This window comes from Nicotiana tabacum, chromosome 23 (genome assembly GCF_000715075.1).
Source record: "Nicotiana tabacum cultivar K326 chromosome 23, ASM71507v2, whole genome shotgun sequence".
In the NCBI taxonomy this organism is placed as follows: Eukaryota; Viridiplantae; Streptophyta; class Magnoliopsida; order Solanales; family Solanaceae; genus Nicotiana; species Nicotiana tabacum.
The window spans coordinates 9183244-9202511 of NC_134102.1; the positions used below are offsets into that span (position 1 = coordinate 9183244).

The window sequence follows — 19268 nt, forward strand, 5'->3', positions numbered from 1 at the left end:
ATGCATGGAAACATTAAAGTGGGGCAGATAGAAACCAGAAGTCAACAGCCAGAGATTTGCCAACCAAGAAACAGAGCAAAAAGTTCTTCCCAAGGATTGTTACATAGATCTATCCTACACTAACTGTGAATACTACCAAATAACAAAAGAAAAAGTACTATTTGGACAGATGGGATGTTATTTGGTAGTACTATCTGAGGAGAGTATGTTAATGCAACATAAAGGATGTGTCTCAAGAAAATTCAATCTTGACTTGATACAAAGTCACTAAGCACATATCCATGTGAATACAAGATGGAGTAGGCAATCAAAATGCTGGATCAAAAGGGAGATCAAATCAGCAACGCCCCATTTCTTAAAGAAAAGGGAAATACAAAATGATAATTTGCTCTGTAAAAACAAGAATTCATTTCCACGAAATAAGAGAGTTTCACTGGAGCATCCAAATACAAGGGAAATACCGAGAGAAAAAGTAATCTTTGCTGAAAACAACAAATGGCAAGAAACAGTGCTTTTAGGTATTACAATTCAGGGAATTCAGAACTACACAAACAGCAAATTTCGATCAATGAGCAAAGTTATGCCATAGGATTCAATCCTAAGCAAAGAGGCTTCACTCACATTACTGCTGCTCCTCCGCTTTTGATGGTTCTTTGATCTCATCAGTTCCATCATCCTGAAGAAGAGAAGCCAACAAGATATGGATTAGCCGAACTATCAAAGAAGAACAAATAAACCAATCCAATAAAGAAGAGAACACAAGAACTTACCTGCATATCTGAGGTCCACAAAGTGAGGTTATCACGAAGAAGTTGCATAATCAAAGTGCTATCCTTGTAGGACTCCTCTCCCAGGGTGTCAAGCTCCGCAATAGCCTCATCAAATGCCTTTTAAACAGACATACAAACCATAAACATCAGTAAATAGATCCAAACATCTTTTTTTCTTTTAGAGAAGTCCTTTGAATGTTCTAAAACAATAAATACAATAAATTTATTACCTGTTTGGCGAGATTACAAGCACGGTCAGGAGAGTTCAATATCTCATAGTAAAACACTGAGAAATTGAGAGCTAGCCCCAATCGGATTGGATGTGTAGGGGCTAATTCAACATTAGCAATATCCTGAAAAGGATGGAAAGATATCAACTTCATGCTTCCTCCATATAATACTACATTGTTTAGCACAATAAATTTTTCTCCTTTGATGACAACTTTCAAAATATTTTACTTCATGTCATAATTTACCTCACTCTCCTTCCTTTTTAGTTTGTCCCAAAAAATTGCACCTTTCTATATTTAAAAATAATTTAACTTCTCATTTTCCAGTAACGAGATGATTTATAGCTATACAAATAGCTATGGCATGTTTTCGACCACAAGTTCTAAAGTCTTTCATTCTTAAACTACATGCCTAGTCAAACAACATCCCATAGAATGGAACTGAGTATATTGTTTAGCATAGGAAATCTTTCCCATTGACATTTCAATTATGGAGTATAAAAATTGTGATCTTTATGCAATTTTTAATTTTGCAACACAGACAACATCGCCATTCATTTGCAGAGCTGAAATCATATCAGATTTTTCTCCAAAATTAGCGAAATGATAAAGAATGAAACCCTAACCTGAGCCGACTTGTAAGCCGAAAGAGTATTCTCGGCGGCTTCTTTTCTCTCAGCTCCGGTTTTGAACTCAGCCAAGTACCTGTAATAATCTCCCTTCATTTTCAAATAGAAAACCTTAGAGTCACCAGTAGCAGCGGTGCCAATGAGTTTTGAATCGAGCAACTTAAGGATACCGTTACAGATCGAAGTCAATTCAGATTCGATCTTAGATCTGTAGGTTTTAATGGAGGCCACGTGATCTTCGTTACCGCGACTCTCCTCTTTCTGCTCAATCGATGAGATTATGCGCCACGACGCTCTCCTCGCTCCGATCACGTTTTTGTACGCGACGGAGAGGAGGTTGCGTTCCTCGATGGTGAGTTCGTCGTCGCCGGCGCCGACGACTTTCTCCATGAACTCTACCATCTCCTCGTAGCGTTCGGCTTGCTCAGCAAGCTTCGCCAGGTACACGTTCTCCTCGCGCGGCGATGCCATTGAAGGTCTGTGTGCTAGAAAAAGAGGAAGAGTTTTAGAAAGAGAAAGTTGAGAGAATGTGGAAAGAGAGCAGTTTTTGGGGTTCTCCTCCTTCCCATTTTGGTTTTATTCATCTGTAAATGGGGAGATTTTGGCTTCGTGGGCCGGGTTGCCGGTTCGGAATGCGTCATTTGGGCCTCCTAACAGGACCGAAAGATAAAGGAAAAATGATACTTTATAGCCACCGTAAAAATAAGAAGAATTAACCCAAATAGCCGCTTATCCAGCCACCTAAACTAAATATAGCCGATAGAGGTATTATATATGTATAATTTATGTATTATATATGTATAATTGTGTATAATCAATATATAAAGTATGTATATGGCTAGAAAAAGTAAGCAATTAATATGACTGGTTATTTATGTAAATAAAAATAATAGCCAAAAAAATATATAAAATTTGTATATTTTTTTGTATATATATACATTCTGTATTTATATATAAAAATTATACAAATTTTATATATTTTTTTGGCTATCAGATGTAAATAGTTTCTAACGCTGGCTAAAAGTGATAATACCCCAAGATAAATTATGAGCCCAAAGCCTTTCTGGCAGTTTAGTTGCAGATACTCCCAATACTAGGAAACAATTGTGAAAATACATGGGCTAGCCAGTTTTCTTACTCGTAATCGAAAACTAGCCAGCAGTTGTAAAGTCATTGAAAAATAGTCACTGTTTTAGCTGCAACACGAAAAGTTCCAGCATAATATGCTGGATTATGGAGCTCATGCGTATAAACTTCCAGCATATTATGTTGGAACTCCACCACATTATGAAATTCCAATACATTATGCTGGAATCTCATATGTAAAAAATTCGAACTCCAGCATATTATGCTGAAAATTTTCGGATTTTTAAGGGTTTTTTTGTTCAAATTTTATCTTTACATGAAAAAGCGTCTAAATTTGAATTACTTTTGAAATTGTGGTTATTTTTCAAATATCAATTGCAAAGCAGGCTATTTCTGATTTTTTTTTTTTCCCGAAAAAATTGAACTGATAGCCCTTTTTAGCACCCCTATTTAGAACGTATCCAAAATTTTCATAGTATTTAAAATTCATCAAATTTGCAATTAGAGGTACTTGGTGAGTTCTAATTGGTAGGCCATTGTTTATCAAATGCTTACATCATTCAAAGATGGAGGTGCTTTGTTTAGCAAAACGTTTCTCAGTTCCAAATTATGTTCTGTTCGATGGTGTAGGCACTTATTTTGAGTCAGAAGCTTGATAGTTAAGAGTGAAATACTTATAAAAGAACAAAGAAATTAACTAAGATATTTGTGAAAAAACTAAGGATAATTCGAATTTCAAATCATGGATATGAACTTTTAAACTTCAAATCCGAGGTCTGAATTTTGATTCTAAGACAATTAAACTTTAAATACTTTATAAATTTTGACTAGAGTATGTTTTAATTAACGGTCCTAAAAGTGACTATTTGTGCACTTTGCCTAATACTAGGACCAAATTTTAGGCCCACTATAAACCAGGCCCAACTTCTTCGGCCGACTCCGGTGAAATTCAGTTGTAACTTGTAAGTTCCCTTTTTGCATCTCAATTCCTGTTATTACTCACTTTCACGGTCAGAACACAGGTTTACATATGCCTCTACTCGTAAATTACACTTACGGGTGGCAATTTGAGCCCAAATCCATTTGATCCGTCCAATTCGTCCAAATTTGTGTTGTTATTGACCAGCTATTTATTGAACTCAGCCCATCTTGACTCATCCCATTTCAGCTCATCTAAAGTTAGGCTAATTTTTAGCCCAATTTGATTCATGAGTAATGTTGCTAAAATATCTTTTAATTTTTTTTTTTAATTTGATATATTATATATGACCATAACAAAAGAAAAAAAAATTTATTTGATAATTAAATATTCTTCACCCCTATGATTTTCAATATTAGAAACGGAGTCAGAAATTAAAGTTTATAAATTAGGAATTTGACATCCAATTCATAGCTCATTTTAATTATCGAGTTCGCAATTAAATATAAGATATAAGGAAAAGTCACTGAATTCGTGTGATCCTGTAAATTAATACTCTGTCCCTGTTCGATTCAAATATATTACCTTTGTATAGTTGAAGCAGTCACAATAAAGAAGAAAAGACCAATCTGTATCTCCGTTTGTGTGAAATATTGCCATGCAAGATATGTTGTTTATGTGTTACGTAAACTTTCAAAATACACAGGTCTAATATATGATGACAAAAGGTGACATAGACCTAATATCAGATGAAGAAAAATTGCCTTAACAAAAACTTACGATCTCCCGCAATCCATACCATTGTTTATCCACAAAATGGATAACAATTGAATTTATGCGCGACTCTAAGGATACATGATATCATTTGGTACAAATTGAGAAAATATGTATATTGATGTTGAAATTAACTGTAAAAGACATGAATGCAAACCAAATGAATCAATTAGTCTTGGCCTTCAAGTTCGATCACCCTCAAACTAAATGAAGATTCTGCTAGTATATGAACAGAGCAACAAAATAATGAGGCTGAAAGAAGGCAATGTATTGCTTTGTATTGCATGAATGAATCTCCCCTCTACAAATGATATGACTCCCTTTATATAGTAGGGAAGTCCTACTCTTAATATAATTCTAAATACAGTAAGGAATCCCATGATAGATTAATTAATTGGCCTCTCCTTGATATGCGTCGGGATTTCCGCCGAGATTCTTGCACAATTCCGGATATTCCGACTTTCTGTTTTTTTGGGTCGATAAGCTTTCCTCGATCTTGGCCGATCTCGATCTTGATCGGTCTCTATTTTGTTCGATCTCGATCTTGATCGGTCTCTATTTTACTCGATCTCGATCTTGGCGATCTCGAGCTTGATCGGTCTTTAGGTCACAAGCCCAGCAACCTAACTTTGCATCATGGCTCGGTATCACACGAGGTTGAACCTTGGTCTATCATGTTTCAGTCTCGATTACTCATACGAAGGGCAAGCTCGGTTTCGACCGTATACAGATAGTCCACTCGTTTCTCGGAAAGAAAATGGCGAGAAACGATATGAATTTCTGAACCCCGACTCGATGGGGAATGACATCAGCGATGAGACCGATTATGACATATGCGATGAAACATCCCGTCGGTCCAGTTACCAAGGCATTAAATACCTGTCAGTTGCTGGTCGGTCATTACTGATTCCGAACTGTCACCAACAACCTATAAGAACCCTAAATTTCTTCATTCAAACTTTACACTCACAACTCTTTCCACTCTTGCTTCTTCTTCAGAAAAATCCCTTTGTTTCATAATTTTCACGACCTAATTTCTAGAACGTTAATCAAACCACTTGTCATCCTAAATCTCTTTTCCCTTGTTCATCAATAGCGAAAACCTTCAAAATCGTGCCGCAAAAAAGGCTGCTTCTTCATCACGACCCGCCAGTGGTGAGGATGCGACGGAGCCCCGCCTTGAGGAATTCGTTCTGGTAGGGTTCCCAACCGTCATCGACTTTAAGGTTGAAAAAGCCTCCTCGATACTAGGGCTATGTGAGCCGGTCTCGAGGTACATGTGCTCAATCACCGAGACAATCCTCGACAAAGTTAAAAAAGAATGCAGCTGGGACAAAAAGCATGTGGTAGTCCCATCGCATGAGGAATCAATTACTACCCACATGGAGGGGTGGGTTCCTAAGTGTTTACACTTACCATTTCACGTTGGGTCCCTTAGATCCTGTCATCATTGCCTTCTGCAAGAGATACGACGTGACTCTCGGCCAGATCCATCCTTCTTTTTAGAGAATAGTGATTCTCCTCCGATTCTTCTCAAGCAAAATCGAAGGGTGTCTTTTCACCCTCGATCACCTTATGCGCCTTTACAGTCCCCAACTATTTCGAGGAGGGCTGATCAAGCTTGCTCGCCGAGCCAACAAAGTCCTGTTCTCGAGCATAGACGAAACTCGTGACCGAAGTTGGATCGGTCGATTTATCCGAATAAGGACCTCGGACTTGATCCCTGCTGAAGACATGTCGTTTCCTGAGAAATGGAACATGAATCGTGAGTAATATTTCCCTTCGAACGTCCAATTTTGTCGTTTTACTTCTTATCCTCTTTCCTCATCTATGTTTTTGGGGTTGCAGTTATGGCCCAGATGCCGGAACCGATTCCGGAACTCAAGAAATGGGTCGACGGCCTTGTGTCACAAAAAACATACTCCGAGCGTGCTTGGGTGGAGTTATCAAAGGGTCGATGGGAGGCCCACAATCATGGTGAGTTTCTCTCTTGGAACGATTATCGTTCGAGCTTCTTCTCTTGCTTACTTTCTTTTTTTCACCTTTGTAGGCCTCGGGAAGGATGTTGCGATGAGGCCCTCATCTGGTGACGAAGAAGTCCTTCCATCCGCTCCTACGCATGCCAAAGAAAAGAAGAGAAAAGGGGCTCCGAGTTCCTCAAGATCAAAAATGAAAAAACCGACGAGGAAGTCTCGCAAGCCCAAGGGGGACATTGGTTCTATGCCTTTGGACTTAATCTGTCGATTAAAGGATGAGTCTGAAGAGGAAAATAACTCGAAACTAGTGGCTCGTGTGCGGGCAGGTGTTTCGATACAAAAGTCTTCCGAATCGGCGGAGGTTGATAAAGGAGTTTTGGCCATAGTTCCTGAACCAGAAAGAGTTGAGGCCACTCCGTCCCAAGCTGAGATGGTCGAGAGAGAGACCGGGCTCGAGGTTTCCCGGGTAGCGGAAGATATCCCGAGGGACGAGCTCGGACTGATCGATATTTCTGGATCCCCTCAGATTTCTGATGCTATGATCCGCGAGGCCAATACGTTGGAAGGTCGCTCTTACGAAGTTATTCATGGGGCGGCTGATATCCATGGCTTCTTGGATAGGTTTGAGTTTGCTGCCTCGGAGGATTCCGCCGGGCTTGGTGGTTTATCGGTACCGAAAAAGGTATCGCCATCGGGCGCTACTGGTTCTTCATTGATCCTAAAACTGGTGGACTGATTCCCGGCCCCGAGTGTTAACCCCGATCGCAGGAGTAGTATAGTGCTTTCAATCTCGGAGAATGCCCAAATTTTCTCTCCCCCCATGGGGATTGCTAGCTACCTTAGATCCTTGGTGACCGAGGAAGACCAACCCATGATGAATACGGTGGGGGCCGCTTGCCTTTTTAATGAGGCCCAGCATGCTCTGAATCGGGTAAATTCGAGGGTCTCTCCATTGTTTCTTTTAAACTCAGAGTTGTAGATAATTCTAATATCTTCTTCCTTATTTGCAGGCTTCAGTGTTGCATCATGAGGCTTTCCTTCGAATCCGGGAGGAGCACAAGGCTGAGGTTCAGGATCTCACTCAGAAAAATGATACTTATAAGCTTCTTAGCGAGAAGCTTCAGGACGATTTAGTGACAGCTCGGGATGAACATGCCGAGATGGTCGAGCAGGTATTTCGAGTTCTTCACGATAGTGAAGATGAATTGGAGATAACTACTAACGATTCGATTCTGCAGGTTCGGCAGAGGCTAGAATAAATCGGACGACTCCAGATGCAAGTAGATGCGATACAGACTGAGTGTAACGACTCGACCAGTTGTTTTGAATATTTTAACTTCGTTCCCCCATTTACTACTCAATTTATATATTACAGTTGTTTTATGACTTACCGGGTTAGTTGGTTCGAGTCCGGAAAGAATTCGGAGTGAAATGAGACACTTAGCCTCATAATTGAAAATTTTAAGTTAGAAAACTGACCGGATGTGGACCTATATACGACCTCAGATTTGAATTTTGATTATTCCAATAGCTCCGTATGGTGATTTTGGACTTAGGAGCGCATTCGAAAAATTATTTGGAGGCTCGTAGTGGAATTAGGCTTCAAATGGCGAAAGTTGAATTTTTGGGAAGTTTGACAGGGGGTTGACTTTTTGATATCGGAGTCGGAATCCGATTCTGAAATTTGAAATACCTCTGTTATATCATTTATGACTTGTGTGCAAAATTTGAGGTCAATCAGATTTAATTTGATAGGTTCCGGCGTCGTTTGTGGAAACTTGAAATTTCAAAGTTCATTAGGCTTGAATTAGGGTATGATTCATGGTTTTAGCGTTGTATGAGGTGATTTGAGGGTTTGACTAAGTTCGTATGATATTTTAGGACTTGATGGTGTGTTTGGTTGGGGCCCTGGGGGGCTCGGGTGAGTTCAGGGGGGTTAACAGATCATTTTGGCCTTGGTGAGATTGCTGATATCTGCTCCTGTATTTTTCTGATTTCCTCTTTCGCGTTTGCAAGTGGGCCCTCGCATTCAAGAAGAGTGTTTTCGGAGTGGTGAGATTTTGTTCTTTGCATTCGCGAAGGGGAGGACACGAACACGAACGTGAAGGTATGGTATGTGTGTGCATCGCGAATGCGGGAGTAGTGTCGCGTTCGCGAAGAGGAGGGAGGCAATTGGAGACCCCATGTCCTTGTTCAACGCGTTCGCGAGGTTGTGGTCACGTTCGCGAAGGTCTGAGCTGGTAAAGCTTCACGTTCGGGAAGCCATGCTCGCATTCGTGAAGGGTTAAATTCTGGGTAGTCGAGTTTTGCTTCGCGAACGCAAGGGACCTATCGTGTTCGCGAAGAAGAGAGGTATGGACAGAAAGTTTAAGTTCAGAAAATAGGACTTCGTCCCATTTTTCATTTTTAACGATTTAGAGCTCGAATTGAGGTGATATTTGGGAAATTTTCAGAGGAAACAACGGGGTAAGTGTTCTTAACTCAATATTGGTTAAATTACCCGAATCCATAATTCTTTTTATCATTTAATTGGTGAATTAAGTTGGAAAAGTTTGAAAACCCTCTTGGATAAATTTGAGGGACGAATTATTATCGGAATTTAGTAATTTTGGTATGGTTAGACTCGTGGTTGAATGGGCGTTCATATTTTGTAACTTTTGTCAGGTTCTGAGACGTGGGCCCCGTAGTCAATTTTTGAGCAAAATTTTGAATGTTTTATGGAAAATTAGCATTTTCTTATGGAACTAATTCCAATAAATTTTATTTACTGAATCGAATTATTTGTGGCTAGATTCGAGGTGTTTGGAGGCCAATTCACAAGGAAAAGTCATTGCAGAATAAAGAATTTCACGGTTTGAGGTAAGTAACAGTTTTAAATCTGGTCTTGAGGATATGAAATCCCGGATTATTGGATTTTGTGAGTATTCTGGAGGTGACGCACATGTTAGGTGATGGGCGTGCGGGCGTGCACCGTAGGAATTGAGACTTGATCCATTCCGTAAAACTGTAAAGTTGTATAACTTTTTGCTAGCTATATGCTTTCTCTGTGTTATAGAGATTTGACTGCAAATTATGTTATAAACCATGTTTAGGCTATATATTGGTACTGTTGGGACCCACAGAGGTCGTGTACATACTGAACTACCTGCGTAATTGTTGTTTTGTACTTAGTCACAGTTTACTTGTTTATTTTGTCTCAGTCTCTATTGTTCATTATTAATGAATCATATCATTGTTGTTTGGGCTAATTTCTTGATTATTGAGAGTCCGAGAGACTGGAGAGATTTGTGATTGAGTGAGGCCGAGGTCCTGCTTGTGAGATATTATATTATAGCACGTGAGTTGTCCGTGCGGGATATTATAGCACGTGAGTTGTCTGTGCAGCACGTGTGTTGTCCGTGCGGGATATTATAGCACGTGAGTTGTACGTACTGCACGTGAGTTGTACGTGCGGATTCTTATATTATACTATAATACGTGAGTTGTCCGTGCAACACGTGAGTTGTCTGTGCGGATCCAGATATTTATATTATGGCACGTGAGTTATCCGTGTAGCACGTGAGTTGTCCGTGCAGATTATAACGCTTGGGATGTAGGAGCCCCTCCGGAGTCTGTACACCCCCAGTAAGCGGGGGTACCCATTGAGTGTGAGTGCTAAGGGCCGAGAGCCGAGTGGTTGAGATGTTGTGATGAGTTAACTGACTGTTACCTGAGAGGTTGTACTTGCATTATATTTGTTGTTGCACTTGGTTGCTATCTGTCATTGTTGTGAAATCTCTGAAGGATTTATATTCGGATTACATGAATTTGAACTGTATAAAATTGATTTGACTTAAACTGCCGGATTTGAAAGCATGTCTATTCTTTGTTGGAATTACTGAAAGTGAACTATAATTGTGTAGCTCGTCACTATCTTTAGTTCTTTATTTAATATTGTTACTTGCTGAGTTAGTTGTACTCATACTATACCCTGCACTTCGTGTGCAGATCCAGGTGTTCTCGGATATAGCGGGTGTTGATTCGTTCACACAGCTGATTTTACGGAGATTCTGAGGTAGCTGCCGTGTTTCGCTGACCTTGCCTCTGCTTCCCTATCTCCATGTTTACTGTATTTGGTCTTAGACTATTATGGACCGTATTTTCCAGATTTGTAATCATATTAGATGCTCATGTACTCAGTAACTCCAGGTTTTGGGAGTGATATTAACAGTATTTGTAGGATTTGTGGATTTTATTTAAATATTATATTTTCAAACTTAAAAGAAATCGTGGTTTACTGAGATTTTCGGCTTGCCTAGTTTCGAGATAGGTGCCATTACGACAGGTTAGAATTTAGGTCGTGACACCGCGGCTGAAGAATTCAAAAAGAACATAGACATCCTAGCCTCGAAAAAGGAGACCGTCCAAGTGCAATTGGAGTTGGACGAGACCCAGCTTCGAGCTGCAAAAGAGAAGGCCTCGATACAAGTCGAGAAGATCATGAAGCTTCAGTCTCGGTTGGATTTGGCCATTTCTGATAAGGCAAGTTTGGCCAACGAACTCGAGGTGGCCAGGTCTGAGGTGTCCGTGGACAGATCTGAGGTGACCGTGGCCAACACAAAAGTTGATGCCAAAGTGGCCCAGTTTAAGGTCGACGTCGAGGCCATCCAGGCCAAGGCTAAGGGCATGGTAGATCATGCAAAATGGCAAGCTCAAAGGGAAGCCCTCGAGGGAGTTCATGCCCAGGGTTTCGATATTGCGGCTGAGATCGTAAATGCCAAATCAGAGGAAGCCAGGGCCCGGAGGCTAGCCTTTCCTGAGGAAGACTCCGAGAGCTCAAGTGAATCCGAAGATGGAGAAAATCCCGAGGATGGAGATGCAACCTCCAATGAAGACCAAGCCACTTAGGATTTTTTGTTTATCTTTGCATTTTTTCTGAGGCCGTTTTTTGCCGTAGTAAAGTTTGGTATTAGGACGATTTGGCCTTTGTAAAAAACTATTGTATATAAATATAAGGCTTTTCTTTCCCTTTTAGCTCTCATATTTTTCTTTTGTTTTGTCATTTGTATTTACAAAGGTTAAAAATGCCTTAGCATGAAATAAGGTTGTGTTCACGGGTTCGAACAAACCTTGCCTTTACTCCCTTTCTAGGTTAAGGCGTTAATGAATGATGTTACCAAAGTTTTTCCCTAAAAACATCTTAAGTTTTGAAATTTCTTCCGAGGGTAGACTTTAGAATCGGTTGTGAAAGAATTTTCTCTTTTTCGAAGGCCTATTTTTGTTACTGGTTTCGGACTTCTCTGAACCGTGTTAAGTCGGTCGTAGCCTTTTAGTTCAGGAGCTATCCATTTGGCTTGTTTTTCCATTTTATCCGGGCTTGCCCGAGATAATAGTCCATGTGTGGGGTAGCTGTGACCTTCAGAAATCGGGGCGTTGCCTATTAGGTCTTTTGCTCCCGAGGCCCGATGACTTGGGCTGTTTGAGTCGAATGGCAGTCCCCGAGTGAGGGAGCGATCGTTCGTATTCCGGATAAGTATTGCCCTTGGGATCGTTATTTTTAGAAGTACGAAGCCTTTTAAAAAGAATTTTAAAGCATAAGATGTTTGTAAGGAAGGTACTTCTCTTTATTCTCGATCAAAACAGGGCTCGAGCAATCTACGTGGGCACAGTTTGTTTTGACCGTTTGGCCCTTACAATAAATCCTACCTATCGAGACCCTTCATTTATGAAGTAGTTTCCTTGCTAGATTTTATATTCGAAGATAAATACCTATCCGAGGGTAGCCCCTCAGTATTCGAGGTTGATTGCAAAGGAACCTCGGATATTGTTGAATTGATCTTCGATGCCGATTCATAATCGGGCTTGATTCTAAGTTAGCACGATTCATCGTTGCCTCATCAAAAACCTTTCCGAAAAAATGCATTTGGGACATAAATCGGTTTGAGGGAAAAAGAGTACAACACGTGCTTTTAGACCTAAAGTCTTCGTGTCGTTTGCTGAAAAATCCATCATTGTTCTTTGTCGGCCACCTGCAAGTGTTAATCTGAAAAGGAATGGAAAAGGGTCATACCTTAGCAGTAGTATCATTTTAGATGAGATATGTTCCAATTGCTTCGTAGTTTTTCTCCATTTATCGTTCCGAGCTTGTAGGACCCTTTTTCGGTGACCTCGAGAATTTGGTACGGTCCTTCCCAATTCGAACCTAATTTCCCTTCATTAGGATTTTTGGTGTTGGGTGTAACTTTTCTTTGCACTAAGTCCCCGATATTAAAATATCAAAGATTGGTTCTTCGATTGTAGTATCTCTCGATCCATTGCTTTTGGGAGGCTAATCGGATGAGGGCGGTTTCACACCTTTCATCCAATAGTTCTAGGCTAGTATTCATGGCCTCGCCATTTGATTCAATTGTTGCATATAGGAAGTGGATACTCGGCTCTCCGACTTCGACCGGTATTAGATCTTCGGCGCCATAAACTAATAATAATGTGGTAGCCCCGGTGCTGGACTTTGAGGTTGTGCGGTATGCCCAAAGAACTTCGGGTAGAATTTTCTTCCACTTTCCTTTGGCGTCGGTTAGCCTCTTCTTAAGATTTTTGATGATGGTTTTGTTGGTTGATTCAGGTTGTCTGTTCCCGCTAGGATGATAAGGTGTTGATAGGATTCTTTTGATCTTATGATCTTCGAGGAATTTGGTCACTTTGCTGCCAATGAATTATTTTCCGTTATCACACACAATTTTGGATGGCATCCCGAATCGACATATGATGTGATCCCAAATGAAGTCGATGACTTCCTTATCCCTAACTTTCTTGAAAGCCTGCACTTCAACCCACTTAGAAAAATAGCCAGTCATAAAAAAATAAATAGAGTTTTTCCTGGTGCCAATGGAAGGGGGCCAACGATGTGCATTCCCCACTTCATGAATGGTCATAGTGACAAGACCGAATGGAGAAGTTCCCCGGGTTGGTGAATCATTGGTGCATGCTTTTGGCATTTGTCACATTTTTGAACAAACTCTTTTGCATCTTCTTCCATGTCGATCCAATAATAGTCGGCTCTGATTACCTTTTGAACCAATGATTCAGCACTGGAGTGATTTCCGCAAGTGCCCTCGTGAACTTCACTTAAATCATACTCGGTGTCTCCCGGTCCAAGACATATAGCTAATGGACCATCGAACATTCTTCTGAACAAGGTTCTATCTTCGGACAAAGTGAATTGTGCTGCCTTCGTGCGTAGGACCCTCGATTCTTTCGGATCTGAGGGAAGATTTTCGGTTTTCAAATACTCTATGTACTTATTTCTCCAATCCAGGTCAAGCTTGTGGAATTTATCTCGGCGTGGCCTTCTTCGACTACTGGCCTTATGAGTTGCACGATGGCCCCCGAATTGAGCTCGTTGTCCTCAACCGATGACCCTACATTTGCGAGGGCATCAGCCTACACTATTCGGATCTCAAGGCACATGTAGAAAAGTACATTCTTTAAACCGATGCAAAGTTACTTGTAACTTATCTAGGTATTTTTGCATTCGTTCTTCCCTAACCTTGAAGGTTCCTCTAACCTGATTCACCACGAGGAGGGAGTCGCATTTGGCTTCGATCATCTACGCTCCCAAGCCTTTTGCTAGTTCGAGACATGCAATCATGGCCTCATATTCAGCCCCATTGTTAGTCAATTTCACAGTTCTAACAGATTGTCTAACCACGTTGCCTGTGGGTGGTTTTAGTACGATGCCGAATCCGGACCCTTTTGCGTTTGAAGCACCGTCTGTGAAGAGGGTCCAGATTCCTGAGGACATACCCGAGTTTATCAATAGCTCTATTTTGACCTCGGGTAATAGGGCCGTCGTGAAGTCACCTACGAAGTCTGCCAAAATTTGAGACTTAATTGTTGTTCGGGGTCGATATTCAATATCATACCCGCTGATTTCTATGGCCCATTTGGCCAACCGTCCCGAAAGCTCGGGTTTATGCAAAATATTTCGAAGTGGATAAGTTGTTACAACACATATGGGGTGGATTTAAAAGTATGGTTTTAGTTTCCTAGAGGCGCTTATCAAAGCAAGCGCCAATTTTTCTAGGTGGGGATATCTAGTTTCGGCCTCACCTATGGTCCGGTTGACATAATAAATAGGAAATTGCGTACCTTGTTCTTCTCGGACTAGGACTCCACTTACCGCTACCTTCGATACTACCAAATATAAGTACAGTTGTTCGTCCGCCCTTGGCGTGTGAAGCAGTGGCAGGCTCGATAAGTATCGTTTAAGCTCTTCCAAGGCCTGTTGGCATTCTAGGGTCCATGTGAAGTTATTTTTCTTCTTCAGCAACGAGAAAATTTGGTGACCCTTATCGAAGGACCTCGAGATGAATCACCCCAAGTCGGCCATGCGCCCGGTTAACCTCTGCATGGACTTTACGTTGTCTACTACATTGATGACATCGATAACTTTGATTTTGTCGGGATTAATCTCGATTCCTCGATTGGATACCATAAATCCGAGAAATTTGCCTGACCCGACCCCGAATGAAATTTTTTTGGGTTCAACTTCATTTTGTATCTCTTCAATATACTTAGAGTTTTATGCAATTGCTTCAAATGGTCCTCTGATCGCATGGACTTAACTAGCATGTCATCAATGTAAACTTCCACAGATTTCCTATTTGTTCTTCGAACATCCGGTTTACTAAGCATTGATAAGTGGAACCTGCATTTTTTTAATCCAAATGGCATTATATTATAGCAGTAGGTACCTTATTTAGTGATGAACGAGGTCTTTTCCTGATCACCTGGGTTCATCTGTATTTGGTTGTATCCGGAATAGGCATCGAGAAAACTGAGGATCTCGTGGCTGGGTGTGGCATCGATCATGCGATCGATATTAGGCAAAGGAAAAGAATCCTTGGGGCATGCTTTATTTAGATCTTTGTAATCTACACACATTCTACTATGTTTTCTAACCATTCGGGGCATTTTACCTCACAGATATACCCTATTTTAAGAAGCTTGGTTACCTCGTCTTTGATGAAAGCATGTTTGACCTCAGACTGGGGTCTTTTTGTTTGTTTCACCGGATGGAACTTCGGGTCCAAGCTTAGTTTATGGGTGGTGATTTCCGATGGGATCCTTGTTATGTCGAGATGAGACCAAGCGAAACAATACATGTTTGCTATAACAAATTGAATAAGCTTTTCCCCGAGCTCGGGATTTAGTCCCGTGCCCAGGTATACCTTTCGTTCGGGGAGATGTTCGATTAGTATGATTTGCTCTAGCTCTTCGATCGTTGAATTGGTAGCATCGGAGTGATCGGGGACTATGAAGGATCGGGGGACCCAATAATCATCATCTTCATTAGTCCCCTGCTTCTCTAGTTGGGTCGAGGCCGACATTTATGATTGTTATTTTGCCTCCTGTTTTCCCTCTGAATTTAACCCTTCGTCGATGAGAGTGACGATATCGGAATCACTTTTTCAATGACAAACATTTCTTTTGCGGCGGGTTGCTCCCTGTAGATTATTTTGATTCCCTCTGGTGTTGGAAATTTTAGAACTTAGTGAAGTATCGAGGGCCCTGTTCTCATGTTGTGGATCCATGGTCTCCCGAACAGGGCTTTATAACTCATGTCGCCCTCAATAACATGAAAATTATTTCGCCCTTAGTAGCTTCACATGCCATGTTGAATCCGTTTAGCACTAGGGCAGCGGGCATAACCCGGTCCTGTAGGCCGAGTTGTTCTACGACCCTCGATCAAATGATATTAGCTGAACTACCTGGATCAATTAACACACGTTTAACTTGAGTCTTATTCATGAGTACATATATTACCAGCGCATCGTTATGGGGCTGCATGATCCCTTCTGCATCTTCATCGTTGAAGGACAAGGTTCCTTTCAGTTTGTAATCTTGAGCCCAAGATCCCTTCTCCCTTATGATCGACACCTTAGTGCGTTTTAAAATTGGCATTTGGGGAACATCGATCCCTCCAACAATCATGTGAATAACGTGTTACAGTTCTTCTTGCTCGTTTTGTCTATTGAACTCTCTGTTTTTGAAATGATTCTGTCATGCCCCAACCTCGGGGAGCGCGACCGGTTCTCAACCGAGTAGACCCGGTCGAGCAAGCCTATTAAACCTTTCCTACCCGACTCATTCATAATACAAAAAAGGATCACATCACCATTTGTAAAACATGGGAGAGGTCAGTTATATAAATATATAAACGTTTGCTAGTCCATTTATCTTTATATACATTATACCACAGTTGAGTTTCCAAAATACAACTCGATCCAACGACCACCCCAACATACATACATGACCCACATAAACGTCTACTGAGCCTCTAAGAGTACAAAAGAGTGACATGACAATGCCGGAAACAACGCCCCGGCTATATCTCAAAATATAAAAACTTATACAAAAGAAGGACTACATGACCCCTAGGAGAAATGGGGCTCACCAAGACTGTTGTGGGGAGAGAAAGAGAGCGTCATCTATCTGCGATCGACACTGTCTGCAATGGAACCACCTACATCCATTAAAAGATGTAGCTCCACCGGCAAAAGGGACGTTCGTACTGTCGAATAGTACTAGTATGTAAGGCAAACACCAATCTTAGTAGAATGAACAGTGAAACCAAGAGAAGACAGTCATTATAATCAATAAGAATTTCATAGAAATACAAAGAAAACACCAAGTAAGGGTCACATAGTTTCCAATTCAATCTTTCCATCTTTTTAGATTAATAATCTTTAGTGTCAAGGCCACAAATCACAATGCCACCGTATTTTTACACGGAGTCCAGTCTCGGCCCGACCGACTAAGCCATCTCAAGTGAGACATATCCATATCCACAATGTTAATATATAATTCCAACACAAATGCCACCATGTGTACAACATGGCGTCCGATCTCGGCCCGATCGGCTAAGCCATCTCACTTAAGACATAACCTCTTTCAATTGTTCACTCGATTCACATTTCTTTCCCATCTTTCGTTATATGGCATAAACAGCCTCATTTATTAAATAGTTCTTGGCACTTGGGAACATTTTACAATTCAAGTCTTTTTCTCCAAATCATCATTCATGTTGATAAGTACCATCACATAAGGCATTGCACACATAAGGGAATGAGCTTGGAAACAACATAATTACGTTCTCAAATAGCATGATGACATGGTAACCATCTAAAACAATTAGGGAACATGAATCTTTCAATCCAACACACTAAGGCAAACAATTCTAGTATGATCATGTTAGAACTTACACCCATTATTCAGGAACCAGGAGTTTGATTCTAGGAAGAAGAGAGTTAGCCATACATACCTCAATTGCGCTTCTTTAGACTCTACAAGTTTCCGGAACCCTAAGCAACCACAATCTATTTTAGCAATATACAAATTGAACCCAAAATTAGGAAAACGTTCATGGTTCTAGCTCACTTTCCCCCCACTCTTTAACATACATACATGCAAGATAAACCACCCTTATACCCATGAAGTATCACACTAGTACCCCATTATAGCTATGTTTGAAATTAAGAGCTGGGGTGATGAAGTCTTACCCTTTTGGATGAAGAATTGGTGCTCTACTTGAATATTTCCAAAGCTTCAGGTGATGATTGAAGATCAATTTGATGAAAACTTAGGCCCTCCCTCTTGAACCCTCTCTCTCTCTCACTCTAGAAACATTAGAAAATGAGCTCAAAATAGACCTAAGGGATATTTTAATGGAATGGGGGTCGGGTTTTAAATTAAGAAAAATGGTGCCCCGACACAGGTCTGCGGTCGCATATGCGACCGCATAATGGTTATGCGGTCCGCAAAGTGACCACAGAAATGGCCCTCAGGGGCCTAAACTTTCGGCTCAGGTATGCGACCAGTATGCGGTCCGCATACTTGTTCTGCGGTCGCATAATGCACCGCAGAACTCCCTCCGCAGAAACTCAAGAGGAAAATATGCGACCTATATGCGGTCCGCATATCGATTATGCGGTCGCATAATCGAACGCAAAACTGACCTCAAATTGGCCAAACTTACTGCTTCACTCTGCGGCCATTCTGTGGTCCGCAGAGTAATTATGCGGCCGCATAATGGACCGCAGAAACGCTTTCTTCTACGAAACATTTTCCTCTAAGTCCATAGGGTACTGTTTAGTCCAAACAGTCTGAAACTCTAAGTTTTTGGTTAAAATTTTTAAGGGTCCTCACATCCTCACCCACTTAAGATCATTCGTCCTCGAATGAGGATCAAGGTTCACTTAACACAGTTTCAGTTATGCCACATACCATCAGCCCCAAATTTGCGTAACTTCCTGAAAATTTCGGCAGAGTTTCCTTTGTATTTAGGTCTATCCACCTATTAAAGAGCCCCCGAAACACACCTTAGCAACATATATAGAATTAAATGACATAACAAAATGCAAAATAACACCAACCGAAGCCTCATGGGGGACATATAACTAAAAAAGAGTGTCTTTATATTAGTCGAACAAATGATACAAACTTTAGGGGAAACAACTTCATAGAACTATTACATGGCTATTCAAACAAATGAGGGTACTTTTCTTTCATTTCATTCTCGGCTTCCCAAGTAGCTTCTTCGACTTGTTGGTTTCGCCATAGCACCTTCACGGATGCAATTTCTTTTTTTCTCAACTTTCGGACCTGCCTATTAAGAATAGCAACCGGAATTTCTTCGTATGACAATTCTTCACTAACCTCGATGGTCTCAATCGGCATAATAGCGTACGGATCTCCAACTACCTTCTTCAACATGGACACATGGAATACCGGGTGTACTAATGACATCTCAGGTGGTAGTTCAAGCTTGTACGCCACCTGACCTATCCTTTGAATGATTCTATACGGCCCGACATACCTTGGAATTAATTTCCCTTTCTTTTCAA

General features: G+C 40.9%; 1 protein-coding gene across 1 annotated transcript; it reads right to left on the reverse strand.

Annotated features, from left to right (window-relative positions):
* Nucleotides 1-384: 384 nt before the first annotated feature.
* On the reverse strand, nucleotides 385-2182 carry LOC107765116 (14-3-3-like protein A). The gene is given in 4 exon segments (NM_001324869.1): nucleotides 385-676; nucleotides 771-887; nucleotides 1001-1123; nucleotides 1627-2182. Coding segments are annotated over 4 exon segments (768 nt in total). The 5' UTR covers nucleotides 2101-2182; the 3' UTR covers nucleotides 385-622.
* Between the last annotated feature and the right edge of the window lie 17086 nt (nucleotides 2183-19268).